Below are 15,000 nucleotides of genomic sequence, written 5' to 3' on the forward strand. Positions count from 1 at the left end.
GCCAGGCGGCACTTCCTGTCCAGTCGCTGCCTCAAGGTACATACAGAAACTGGCGCACGCTTCATTCCTCCTATTGCCCTTTCCACTGTTCGTTTCATGGCCTGTCTGCCTTCTGCCTTGAGAAATTTGCTTTTACGACCTGCAGGTTTATTATTAAAACACGATCGTTAACGCGGTTGCATGGCCCATTTTCTTGAGACTCGGGGATTTTACTCCGCACTGCTTTCAGGTGTGTGGTAAAACTGCCTGCCAGACTGCTTGCCAGAAAGCAGTGTGGAGTAAAACCCCTGAGTCTCAAGAAAAACTGCTTGCCAGTGTTTTGTTAGATATTAAATGTGTATTTATTAGTCTAATGGCAGAAAATAATTTATAAGGACAACCAGATTTAAGCACTATTGAATATACACTGAAGACCTGCAGAGAATTAGATGAGTGGGAAGGCTAACAACACTCCATTTAACAAAAGTGAGCTGAAAGGAGTTTTGGTGGAGAACTGATTAAAAAAAAAAAAGATAGAGGTTCCTAATCTTCACACTGAAACTCTCACATATACGAAAGAGTCTGTATTTCTACAGAGCATATTCCAGTCCAAGTTATGCTTTATAGGACCCCATCATACGTCATGGGACCAGATTGATCTTATTTTCTCTAAAATAAAATTGCCTGTGCATATATTGTAAAAGTTATAGCTTCACAAAGCTGCCAACTGTATTCTTATTTGCTTTTCTGATAAGAAAACTTGGGATGGAATTTGATAATACAATAATATGGTACAATAATACAACACTATAAATTATACAATTGTATATATTCATCATTTGACTCAACTTTGGGGAAATGGAAAGCATTCTTAGTTTAAAAAAAGATAATGGTAAACAAAATGACTCCCTGGGTGCTAAAATTCTTAGTACAGGTTATAGTCAAATATCATTAAACTTCATAAAAGCACATTCTGATTTGCATTTGGATTTTGTTGGAGTGAACATTAATCCAAATGGACTTTAATTATATTTGTTACAAAGGGATTCACATTGTAGTAGTATTTTTTGTTCATTTTTCTGACTCAGTAGGACATACTGAAGAAAATCAAGGGGCGCCCGGGTGGCTCTGTCGGTTAAACGTCCGACTCAGACTCATGATTTTGTCTCAGGTCATGATCTCAGGGTTGTGAGATCGAGCCCCACGTCGGGCTCAGGGCTGGGTGTAGAATCTGCTTGAGATTCTCTCCCTCTGCCCCTCTGCCCCCTCGGGCTCGCTGTCTCTCAAATAAATAAATCTTAAAAAAAAAAAAATCAAGAACAATTAAATAGAAAAAATAAAATTAGGCAAATAAAAGACAGTCTTTAAAATGCACACAATTTTGTTTAGGGCACATGAAATTTAAATTTTTGTAGTAACTATTTTTCTCTTTATTTATCAAATTACTGTCTTCGTGGCATATTTTTCCCAGAATCCCCTACTTCCCTTGACTTCAGATCCTCTAATTCACCTGACTGAATCACTCCTAGGCAATCAAGAAAGATAAAGTTTACATAGTGAAAGAAAAACAAGGCAATAAACCCACTTTTCTGCACCATTCCAAAGAGAATTGGAATAAATCATGGTGTCACCGGGCCCGTGAATGTTCTATTCATAAACTATTGTTCTCTGCAAAAATAAATACAATTTGAGGACAAATGACGAAATAAGTTTAAAGAAAAGAAAGCTGTGTATAAATTAATTCAACGTAAACATTGATTTCTTTGGTAGAGACTACACTAAAACAGAAGCAATAAATTTATCTCATTGGTTTTTTTTCAATAAAATTTATATAAAAATCTATATTTAGGATCTAACCATATAAGAATCTCCTCAGTAGAAAGAAGCATGAGGTACCATGATTTTATTTGAGTAAAATCGTTGAAACAAACACTTCAAGAAAGTTTAAAACAGATGTTCACAGAAGCAAAATGTAATTTAAGTAGAATATTCTTCCAAGACAAGCACACAAATATCTTGCCAAATAAGGAAATTTATTATGATATAACCATTTTAATAGTTTTCAAATAAAAATTTTCTTATTTCTGAGCTTTTTTTATAGAATTATCATTTTTTTCCTTTTTTTCTATTTGTACTGTCTGTAAAATGTATGAGAGATTAAACGCACAAGATAGAGAACATCAAGGAAAAGGAAATAAATCTGAAAACACATCTGGGTTTGAGCAGAATATTTATATTTTAAACAAAAAACATGAAAGTCATCATTGTGTTTTCACTGTTTAGATGAAGTAGTATGAACAGTGCCACTATGGAGACTCACCAGCCAAACACAGGCAGAATGCGTCAGATAAACCAGCTATAGTAAAGGAACATAATTTCATAGGGTGGTGCTCGAATCCCAAAGTTGGAATGGAAGAAAGTAAAAAAGTAATTGTTAGATAGTGTAAGCCTGGAATTATTTCTGCTCTAGCCACTGGTTATTTCAGATAAAAATATTTTAAATATTTTAAACATTTTTATTATCAGTTTCCCAGTTCACTTTGCACCAAGTTTTTGGTTGGTTGATTGATTAGCCATGAAACGAAGTAGGATTTATACATGATGATCTCACTGTGCCTTTAAAAATATGCCATATTTGAAGTATTTATCCCCATGATTTAACACAGCCTCCTCAGGCTACTTTTTAAAGTTCCAACTTCTTTCAACCATATATAAAATAAGTGTATGAGAATGAGACAGAAGTAACAAAATTATAATAATTTTTGATAAGAGTAGGAGATTTATAGACATTCTTCTCTGTATTGCAAAATGATGTAATGTATCGTACCACCCTTTAAAGTAAATTATTTTAAGTATTAAGCATTTAAAGTCATCATGAATATTACTGTAATATTGGATTTTAATGTAAAAGAGGCAATGAAATTACCATCTCTAAATGCACATATGGAGTGACTGTAGGTATACAGAAATCAAATACAGAAGGATGGATTTGTAAATCAATATCAAATAAAATACTGATTATGAAGCTGTTTACTCCATGGACAGTACAGTGTATATGTCGGCTAGTAATTACTTCGTGACACATTATTGTGATCCAGTACCACTGTCTATAGGTAATAGGAAATTATTGTGCATACACTTCAAACTTTTGATATGTTTTGACATGAGATAGAAGTCACTGTATTCCAATACACAGTATAGTCACAGGCTTCCTATGACTACAGGAACTAAAATATATGTGGTTAAAACTTTCATTACAACTTTCTACATGTTTTTGAATTTATAAAACTGATTTAAAACGTAACACTTTTGTGACCAGTCTGAAAGACCAAACAGGGAATGCTAAGATATCTAGCCAGCACTAGTTTGAACTAACACCTTCTAGAACTCGATGAGTTGGGAATGAGAGAACTGTTGAATAATAAATAAATTGAAATATTTTAAAATAAAATATAATAATGTCCTTTATGCTGAGTTAGGAATGTGCTCAAGTTTGTCTTTAGGATGAGTATTCGGCCAAAATCAGCTATTTAGCTTTGACTCATTCTCTGCTTATGGAAATCTAAATAGCCAAATGCCTGTTTCAGCATCACTTCTTGCATCTTGATTTTTTGCCTAATCTGTGGTCATGTGCTTGCAGAGACTGCCGTTGTATCTAATCAGGGTAACAGTGTCAGCAATACGAACAATGCATGTTGTGCAGAATTATTGTTGGCATCTTAGTATTCCCTTTTAAATACCAATCTCCAATTTGTGACTTGGAGGGAAACTCTCCTTTGGGGTTTTACATGTGAAAACTCCATCAGTAAGCAGAAGTTTACATGTACATTTATTACTGCAGTAATAAAACTTTGCAAAGTTAACCATGAATGCTGTTAATTTTATGTATAAAAACTAACTTACGGGGCACCTGGGTGGCTCAGTCGTTAGGCGTCTGCCTTTGGCTTGGGTCATGGTCCCAGGGTCCTGGAATTGAGCCCTGTGCCGGCTCTCAGCTCAGCGGGAAGCCTGCTTCTCCCTCTCCCACTCTCCCTGCTTGTGTTCCCTCTCTCACTGTGTCTCTCTCTGTCAAATAAATAAATAAAATCTTAAAAAAAAAAAAAAAAGCTGACTTACGAGCCTGGGTGGCTCAGTCAGTTAAGCAACCGACTCTTGATTTCAGCTCAGATCATGATCTCAGGGTCGTGAAATCGGGTCCCGTGTGGGGCTCCAAGCTGGGTGTGGAACCTGCTTAAGATTCTCTCTCTCCCTCTTACTCTGCCCACCCCCCCCCCCCCCTCTAAAAAAAAAAAAAAAAAAGAAAGAAAGAAAACAGGAAGACTAACTTACAAAATGTTAAATACATAGGGAAATATTAAGAGGGTTGAGTTAATTTTTGAGAAGATGTAAATAAGATAGATGGAGACTAAATTATATCATAATTCTAATTGTCCCATAATTGGTATACTCGCATGCATACATTGAAGTGAATTTATCTCCATTTAAGCCATAAGTCTTTTTAAAGTTCTGTTTGTCACTTCTTTGTATCTTGAAAGAGGACTCCAAAGCAGAATGTTAACTTTGCCGTATTAAAGTATCATGATGGGGAAAACTGAGAAAGTGATGGGTTTTTTTAATAAAATAATCAAACTTACAAAATGTAGCCTATAAAAATTTTAATAGTGAAATCATAGAAGGAATTTTTTTATATATCAGATGTATTGCAGTATCCCAAAAGTTCCTTCTTTAGTGGAGATATTTGCCTTTGCTCTCAATTTTAGCCAAAGAGCTGTTTTACTCCTTCTAACTCAGCATTTGGGCAAAATATACTCAGTGCACCTCTCATTAAACATACATTTTAGAGACGGGCACGACACCGGCCAGTTAAAGTAGGCCCCCAGTCACATATAAGTCAATAATATGTTAGGTTTGGCAAATTATAAATGAACACATAGATCTTTGAAGGATAGCCTCTGGAGAGAAGAAGGAAGCAGAGAGGTGAGGGTGGGTAGGGAAATTTAATTTTGCAGCGTATAACCTTCTCTACGATTCAGTTATTTTGGCCATGTGCATATACTAGTGTTTTTTAATGTACAATTTAAGATGAAAAGTGAAAATTACCTGATAATAGTTCAATAATTCAGATTATTAAATATCAAATTGTTTTCATAAAATATATGAATGATACAACTATTTCTACCAAAATTTGCTTTTATTACTTTTAATTATAAGTAACCCTAGAACATAAGCAGAGTACTATTAAATAAGATAAGCTAATTTTAGAAATCACCGTAGACTTACTTTACATCATAATGTATAAAAATTATTTATTTAATATTAAAAATTAATTAGTAGACCTAGAAAATGAAAGGACATTGAAAGACTCTTTCATTTTTGAGTGAGAAAAAGCTGCTAATGTAATTTTTACAAATAAGTAAAGCCATTGAAATTTTTAAACCTTGTGTGCCCCAAGGATGTATAATCTAGATGTGAATTATCAAATTTTAATTAATTCTTAGCACAGCGCCTTGTCACCCAGTAGTTACTCCACAAACTCTGAATCCAGGATTAAGGAATTATTGTTTAATTGCTTTACCTGTGGTATTACATGTGATTTGATTAGGAATTCATCCTTTTATTCACTCAACTTCCAGAAAAACAAAGCTGTCATGCTTATTTGTAGTACTGGCAGCGAACGAGAGCAAGCCCAAGTCATCATCCCAAAGCCATCTCCCATTATCATTTCTTGATTTTTTGTCATCATGGAATTTTAATTTTAAAATTGCATAATCATACAACTTTTTGCACTAGGATTGTCTATACTTATCCTTGAAATAAGTGGCTAAGAAAATTGAATCATCCTTACTTAAGATTGTAGGTTGACGATCAGTCCACTGATTCCCAGCTTGCCAGCACCCTAGTGTTCCAGGCACTTGAACAACTCAGTATTCGTTGAGCTTTCACACACAGTGGGCACTCCTACAGGCACTGGGGACAAAGCAGTCAAGAAAACGAACAAAAATCCCTGCCACCACAAAACTTACGTCGTAAAATAAGTAACATATATAGTGGTAAGTGCTAAGGAAAAAAAAAAAAACCTTGAAAAGTCAGGATAGGACAAAAGAAAGAAACCGCAGGAAATGGGTGGGGTTGAACTTGTAGACGGGATGGCCAGGGACGGAGTCCTGGAAAGAGGTTATGTGAGCAATGACCTAAAAATGTGAGAAGCCCTGCCACACATTAGCTCTAGAGCTAGTTACTCAACTTTTCTGTTCCTCAGTGTCCTCATCTCAAAAATGGGTATAATAATAGCAGCCTGGGGTCTTAGATTAGCTCCGAAGTGTGGAAAAGAGTGACTGGTATTCAGAAGCGCTGGGTAAGTTTCTAATAAAACAGAGACGAAGACTGAGTTGGGGGTCAGAGAAGCTGAATAAACAGAAGCTTAGTTTTGAAGTAAGCTAATTTTGGGGGGGGGGGAATCTTCAAGTTTATAAATAGGCAGCCTGCAGTTCAAGGGATGGGGCTGGAGATCACTTAATTAATCCTAAGCCTACACCCAGTATTTAAAACTGAAATAAATTAGTAATTGTAAAAAGAGTCTGTTCTTGTTGTTTTTCTTTTTATCCTCAAATGGCTTTGTAAAACACTGAGTTAAGCAAGAGACTCAAGTTTTTTGGTATTTTTGTTGTTGTTCCTAGACATCTTGGAACTGATGTACACGTTAACATTAGTCATGAGTCTCCAAGATAGGGACCACAGACCTCTTCGATCTCTTCGATTAGGAGTGTTTAGAAGAGTACTGTTGCATAGAACGTGGTTTAGGCCATACTGAACGTGTTCTAGTACTGCCTGAAAAATCAGTTAATTCTTGCAAATCAACAGAACTTCAAAACTCACAGAACTTTCAAAATCTGCAACACTGATTGGTTATTGTTTCATAGTCATAGTTTTGTATCCATAGAAAAGAGCTAAGCAAATTGTAGATGGGAATACTGTTTTGTAAGCAATGTGATAGTTTGCTTTTAACGATTTTCCTCCCAAATTATCTGCATATCGGAATCCTGTGTAGAGCTTCAGAAGCAGACGGATACTGTGTCCTACCTCCAGAAATTGTGATCTCATTGGTTTGGGCTATGGTCAGGGCATCGGAAGTTTTAAAATGTCTGCAAGTGAGTCTTATATGCAGACACTTTAGAGAATCTCTTTTGGACATCATCTATTCTCTGCCCCTTATCTATAACCTTTTTTTTTTTTTAAGATTTTATTTATTTGACAGAGAGAGACACAGTGAGAGCGGGAACACAAGCAGGGGGAGTGGGAGAGGGAGAAGCAGGCTTCCCGCGGAGCAGGGAGCCCGATGTGGGGCTCAATCCCAGGACCCTGGGAAAATGACCTGAGCCAAAGGCAGACGCTTAACGACTGAGCCACCCAGGGGCCACTCTTATCTATAATCTTTAAAAACCATTTCTTTCTTTGGTTAATTAAGGGTCCTTATTTGGATCATGAACAGGTGGCTTATTCATCAAATGTTTATGTGCTTAGTATTTGTTGCCATATCATTGTGATATCATGCTGATACTACTAATTTTCAACACAAATGAATAGTGTAAGAGAAGTCTGCTTTTAAAAGGTAAGTGGATATTTAGGTTGACTAAATTGATAAAATTCAAAAACTAAATTATTAATAACATCTTTAACTGATATAGTCTCTAAAAACATCTAAGAGTCTTCAGCCAAGATATAAAATTTTAGCAAAATCAGCTAGTACCGTTTATAATCCTTTAGACTTTGGCCTTACGGGATGGCAGTGTTCATGAATACTATGCCCTTCAAGAGCCACAGAACTTCCTTGTGAAAATCCAAATGCCTTTAAGAACGGTGTGAATCTGTGATAATCAATTAAATCAACTACTGTTTATTGAACACATACCAGGCACTGCTCTCAGCACTGGGGATAGGTGGGTCAAGTAAGAAATCCCTACTCTTACCAGTTTAAGATTACATTATAGTAGAGGGAGACTGATGATAACAGGTAAAACAAACAAACAAAAAATAGAGTTTCAGAGACTGATGAATGATTTAAAGACAAAGCAGGGTGAGGTGATAGAGAATGCTAGAAGGCAAGGCGGGGGGGGGCAGTGGTTGCTAGGGTGGTCACACACCTCTCAGAGGAGGTGACCCTTGAATCCTCAGGGTGAAGGGAGTGAGGAGACATTGGGAAGATCTGCGACAGAGTCACCTGTGCTGTGGGAGAGTCAGAGCAAAAGCTAGCAAGGGAGCAAACATTCGATGCATTTAAGATGCAGAAGAAAGCTAGGGATAACAGAGCGAGATGTAGAAAGCGAGCAACAGATGAGGTCAGAGAGGCAGGCAAGACCCAGGCAATAAACGCTAGCACCTCACAGGCCGCAGTAGGGTTTTTTTTGTTGTTGTTTTTGTTCCCTTTCTTTCTTGTTGTGTTTTTTTTCCAAAGTGTTCTAGAAGGCCATCGGAGGCTTTCCCTGGAAAGCGCGACGGCCTACTTTACATTTAAAGCGATAAATTTGGGCTGATATCTGAAGAGTGGCAAATGGTAGCAGGGCAAGGGGAAAGCAGGAAGGCAGGAAAGGAGAGCCATGGTTTGGGCAAGAGCTGATGGTGGGGGAGAGAGGCCGAGTCAGATGGTGAGAGCTCCCATGCAGAAGATGGGTGGATGCAATCAGGAAAGAGGATTTGCTAGGGGAGCGTTGCTGGGAGGACACTTAACTCATACAGACAGGGAATCAAAAAGTTACAGTCAGAAAAGTTTCAGAATCCTAAGTTAAAGCTAGAGCTAAAGCAATAATTAATGATATTTAAAAAAAAAAAGATTTTATTTATTTGACAGAGAGAGACACCGCGAGAGAGGGAACACAAGCAGGGGGAGTGGGAGAGAGAGAAGCAGGCTCTCCACTGAGCAGGGAGCCCGATGTGGGGCTCGATCCCAGGACCCTGGGATCATGACCTGAGCCGAAGGCAGACGCTTAACGACTGAGCCACTGAGGCGCCCCAATTAATGATCTTTCTATAGAAATTATTTCCTATGTAACCGAGAAATACCTTCCTTTATTAAGCTATTCTCTTTTATACAGGAAAAATAGCTTTTAATAACTGGAAACCTGAGTTAGCCTGCCTTTTCTTCAATCTTAGCTGTTTTAAAAACTTCAGGAGCCAGAATCACCAAAATGATAGCTTTCAGGAAAACTGTCTGTAAGAAATTGTGATAGGCATAGCAATTTAAGGTTACCACAGTGATGAATAATTTGACCAGAAGTTATGTTTGGAGCAGTGAGAATTCTTCTGTCACTTTGGGCTACTTACCCCAATGTCTGGATTGATGATTTTTCTACTTGCAGGGGTAGGGGTGAGAGGGCTCACTCTCCTCGCCATCATGTTCTGTTATCATCCCCTAGTCTCCCCTGCCTGTTCCGTCCTGCTCCTCTCCCACACACCTCTGGACTGATCCGCATCACTCAGAGCATCTGAGGTAGCAGGGTGGGCGTAGTTTGACGAGTACTCCCACCCTCACGGTAGACGTTGTAAATGAACGTAATAATAAAGCACCTAGACTGTGGAGCCACAGTGCATTGGGTTCGGATTCTGTCCACTAGTTATGAGCGTAGTGATTTGGTAACATCTTTCATCTTTCTAAATCTCCATGCCATGCCCTCATCTGTAAATTGTAATGATTCCTAACATCAGGTGAGGTTAATTGAGATTTTGAATGTAAAGCACCAGACTATAGCAGATGCTGAATAAGGGATAGCAATCATTAATTACAACTGCATTTCCCCCTGTATATCTTTGATTCAGTAGTTTTTGTATTTTTAATATCATATTTTCAGAGCAAAGGCATTCAAATCAGACTGCCTGGATTTAAATCAAAGCTCTACCACACAGAAGCTTTGTGACCTGGGATACATTTTTGAACCTCTCTCACTTTGTTTCCTTATCCATGAACTGGTTAAAATATAGTTATCGACGCCATTGGATTTAGTGAGTATTAAGAAGCATAAGGCATAGAAAGAATACACGAAGGCATAGTACTTGGCATATATAAGTACTATTTTATAAGTCAACTACTGTAAACAATAATCTCTCAATTCCTTATTTCAAAATTATAGTTAAAAGCTAAAGCATTTTGTCTTGATTTTCTGTTTTCTTTCTTCATAAATCTGATAAATTTGTATAATCTGAACCAGGGTGTTGTTTAAAAATGAGTAGTTCATTTATTCTATCGGTCATAAAATGAGGTTTCTGTATTATCTGCTTAATTGGTCCATGTAGGTAATCATATTGGCTTATTTAGCACCTCCAAGTGAAACTCAATTATTTTGTTTGCCTGTCTGAGAAAGAGCAAACTAAAACTTTGTCAAAGTTAATTGTCAAATGTATTTTCCTTCTAAGTTGAATGTTTACTGTTTTTCCCTGACGTCTTTTTCCTGACATTTTTGTTTATCCTGCTCACCCCTCTTTTTCTTTTTCATTTCTTTTGATATATCTCATTTCCAATTCTATTTCTTTTTCAGTTCCTCACTGATAAAAACTTAAAATTAGCAATAAGTAAAAGCTGCTGTTAAAAGTTGAATAAGTTTAATTTTCAAATAGAACTTGCTGGGTTTTTCCATTAATCCTTGATATTATTTCCAATAGGATCATTCCCTACCATTCCCAAATTGGTAGTCTTGAGCAAATAACTGATTATTCACGAGAAAGGCTATGGTGCTGATGGTGTAAGGTTTATTTTGTATATTAATTATGCTGGTAACATCACTTTTGCTGTTGGCATTAATCCGGTAATAATACTAAGCTTGTTATATGAACTTTACCTTGTTTTATTAGTGGGGCTTTCTTTCGTTTTATAGCCGGCTTAAGTCCTGCTGAGATTCAGCAGTTATGGAAAGAAGTGACTGGAGTTCACAGTATGGAAGACAATGGCATTAAACATGGAGGGCTAGACCTCACTACTAACAATTCCTCCTCGACTACCTCCTCCACCACTTCCAAAGCATCACCACCAATAACCCATCATTCCATAGTGAATGGACAGTCTTCAGTCCTAAGTGCAAGGCGGGACAGGTAAATCTCATGAGATTTATTCTATATTTATCTGTCACGAACTTTTACTTCCACCATGCATAAAACTGAAAATTATGATTTGTACTTAATAGGGGCAGAGTGTATAGGACAAATTAAATAGAAACCTTTAGATTATTTATCTTATATATTATTTTCATTACAGAAAACAGTTCAAATACTTGAAGTTTGATGGATTTGGTGGGGAATTTGCCTGAAGAAAGTTATTTTTTAATAAGTGCATGTGGAATTATTGTGTCAACATTATTTTTATGACTAATATGTTGTGATGAACCAGATTGCTGAAATGAGAATATTTTACCATTTTTAAACTTAAAAACCCCTTTTGAATAATTAAAGATGCATCCATATCCCCCCTTAGCATATGTTTTAAAACATGTGCTTAATATGTGTTTAAGAACACGTCCGTAGATATCAGAGAATCAATATACATAAGGATATAAACACAGATGTAATAAACCAGAAGATAGAATATCTGGTTTGCCTTTTTTGTTAGTGTAGCATGATGGAATTTATAAATATATAAACATAAACTTATGGTGGTAACTGAATAAATTTGACTCAAAATTCATAAGGAAAAATTACTTGATTTCAGTTACCAACATTGAATTATGTTAGATGATTTTCAACTTACTGTTTTACTTTAGTTGTATAAAAATTGCCCTTGTAAAAGGAGCACCCATGTACTTTTGTCCATTTACTTCCATTCATTTAAGCATAAAGCCATCTAATCAGGTTCCTTTAAAGTAATTTACATAAAATATATAAGCTAAAACATTGCTCAACATGAAAAATATCTTTTTAAGGGATGAAACATAAGTTCAGGATTTCTTAACAGAGTGACTTAGGCTCCTGTGGCATTTAGCTGTAAAGACTACATATTTGAGTGGAGTGGATTGATAGTATTCTGTTGTGTAATATGAGTATCTGCCTAGCGGCAACAAATTCTTTCTCCTAAACAAATTTTTTTTAGAGAAACATATATTTGATTACAGTACAGTTTAAAATAGGATGCTGGAATTTGGTGGTGTTTCTGATCTTCATTTGAGTATCATGAAAAATTTTTCTTGTTAATTTTCATTATTATAAAATGGTATGCTTCTGAATGGTTCCATGCTGTTGTTTTAATTGAGATTAATTTGATGATTATATATTGCAGAAGTTGGTTGATTTTTCTAGGATCCCTCTATCTGACATAATACTCCCTTATCAAAAGTCTTTGATGATTATGGAAGGATATATCTAATGAATACTGTTCCAAAGTAGAATTTTTTTAATCAGCTGTAACTAATGGAAATATAATATATGGTCCACACATAAATATTAAGCAATTTAAATGATCCGAAAGGTCCATATCATCTTTAAAAAAGAGCATTTCAAAAATCTTATGGTGGCTGTCCTATTACCTCCTTAAAAACACAGGTTTATTTCACTTGACCACATATGAACATATATTTTTTATTTAGAGGTAAATGTTACATTAAGGTCATATGGCAAGATTAGCATATGATATTATACAGTCCTCTTAGTTTTTCATCCTTTATTAACAGTCATCTTTGGCTCTATTTCTCCTCTAATTGGAACATCATCTAGCCTTGGCAGTTGAACTATTCAATAGAACGATTAAATTTTTCTGACTGCTCTGAGCTGAATTGACCTGTTTTGACCTGTTTGTCACTGATCGTAACCTGACAGGCGCTAGCAGCCTGCAACGATTATGGCTTTTTGAGATGAATCTGACGCCGTGTTCTTTTGCTACAGCTCGTCACACGAGGAGACTGGGGCTTCTCACACTCTGTACGGCCATGGAGTTTGCAAATGGCCAGGCTGTGAAAGCATTTGTGAAGATTTTGGACAGTTTTTAAAGTAGGTTTCTTACCTTTTTCAGGGAGGGGGGTGGATTATGTAGGAGTGTTAGGCACATTGTTGTAAATAAACAAGACAAAGCTGAAAGGAGGTAGTCAAAGTCCATCATCAGGCACACTGCGCTTTCTGTGTGTTCCAACAAGTGCATGACCGAAGTCAGGCTAAGAAGGTGACCTTGTCTTTACATCTTCATCAAAATATTTTACAAATCATTCAATAGAGGTTTTTGAATGAATGGAAAATAGTAGCCTACAGTAATAGTGTCATTAATTATTAGGAGACAAGTACAGGCTTCACTTAAATTTCCAAGTTTTTTTTTTTAAGATTTTATTCATTCATTTGACAGAGAGAGACACAGCGAGAGAGGGAACACAAGTAGGGGGCGTGGGGGAGGGAGAAGCAGGCCTCCCGCTGAGCAGGGAGCCTGACTCGGGGCTCGATCCCAGGACCCTAGGACCATGACCTGAGCTGAAGGCAGACGCCTAACAACTGAGCCACCCAGGTGCCCCAAATTTCCAACTTTTTAATAAAAATTTTAAGTAAAATTACATGAGGAATCATAGAGTATATATAATTTCAAACAGACATATTTTATGGGTTTATTTTTTTTTAATCGCAAGCTTGCTCTTCCTTACTTTAAATAATGATGTTTAACATACATATATTTAACAATAAGAGCGATGACATGAAAGTTAAAAGAGGCTAAAATTTTAAGAAATAAATCTATTTCATCTACATTGTTACTTATTGCTCTCAGAATCAGAGGGCAATGTGCATGGCTGTGTATTTGTATGGTAAATTACATGGCTTCTCTAGCTTAAAATAAAAATTTGGTGTACCCTTAATTTCTTCATACAGTGATAAATATTTTTTTAATTTTAAGAGGTTCCTTTGCAAATGAGAATATCCATCTACTATGAAGCATTTTCCATGCACAATTCTGCTATACAAGAGATCTAAACAGAGAGCTACAGATAGGTTTATGGAGATGAGTAACTTCACAGGCTGAGACTCTTATGTTGTCATGGAGCAGCTAACAGGGTGAATGAACTGTTTCATGCTTCATCAACAATTAAGTTAATTAGCTCATTTGAAATTGCACTGCTTTGTTGCCAGGATGTTGGCAGAAACATCAAAAAGATGTGTTTACAAATGGTAGACTACAGGGTATAGAGTAAAAGCACCTTAACAACAAGGCGCAAGTACTTGGCACCATAATAACTTTATAACGGAATTACAGTAAGACTTCCACAGGGATTTTTTTCAACTTTTTTCCATTTCTGACCAATGAAAAGAAAATTTGCTTCCTATATTACTTTGGCATTTGTAAATGGCCTTAAATAAAAATTTGCACTGCTGTTATACCAGAACAGTAGTAAGCTACCATTTTGTTGGGTATGAAAACTGATTCAACTGTTCTAGGCAAAGAGGGCATTTCAAATGTTAGGTAACTTTGCTCAAGTTTTCCTCTCTAAGAAAATAGCATTTGTTAAAACAAAGACAAAATATAGGGACATTAATTTTTAACAGCTAATTTTGTATTTCTTCATTCGAATATACTCATCCTTATCAAAATGTTATGTTATTCCTTATCATTAAGATTCTTAAGAGGACTGTTGCTACTATTTCTTAAATATGGTCACTTAAGCCATAGAACTAGCCCAGTCACCATTTTATTGCTCCAACTTGTTCTTGCTGACAAAATTAAGAGTAAGTTTTTAAGAAAATATACATATTTTTCCTTCAGTGTCATTTCCTTTATAGCACATGGAAAGGAACACACTTATTCATCTCAAATATTTATATATATATATACTTATTACTAACAAACAGATGAATACGAACCCTCATTTTACCCTCCATTGTTCTTTTTCACATTCATGCTAGTATGTTTTAGAAACTAAGAGAAACTGTAGGGGGGTGGGGGTAAAAAAAAAAAAAAAGAAAAGAAAGAAAGAAATTACAATTAAAAAAAGCATTTCCTTTCAATTAAATACCAACTTTGGTTCCAAAGGCTATTTTTCCAACCCATTAACTTTATAGAGATGACAGAACAAATGA

General features: G+C 36.0%; 1 protein-coding gene across 1 annotated transcript in view; it reads left to right on the forward strand.

Moving 5' to 3' along the window:
- FOXP2 (forkhead box P2) overlaps nt 1-15,000 on the forward strand; it is a 550,365-nt gene that overhangs the window by 489,813 nt on the left and 45,552 nt on the right. The window contains exons 10-12 of the mRNA XM_025873321.2: nt 1-36; nt 10,842-11,055; nt 12,835-12,939. The exon at nt 1-36 is cut by the window's left edge and continues 130 nt beyond it. Coding sequence (XP_025729106.1) covers nt 1-36; nt 10,842-11,055; nt 12,835-12,939 — 355 coding nt within the window. The remainder of the gene's footprint in view (nt 37-10,841; nt 11,056-12,834; nt 12,940-15,000) is intronic.

Source organism: Callorhinus ursinus, unplaced genomic scaffold (genome assembly GCF_003265705.2).
Source record: "Callorhinus ursinus isolate GAN/ISIS: 27379988/994484 unplaced genomic scaffold, GSC_fseal_2.0 scaffold12, whole genome shotgun sequence".
Lineage (NCBI taxonomy): Eukaryota > Metazoa > Chordata > Mammalia > Carnivora > Otariidae > Callorhinus > Callorhinus ursinus.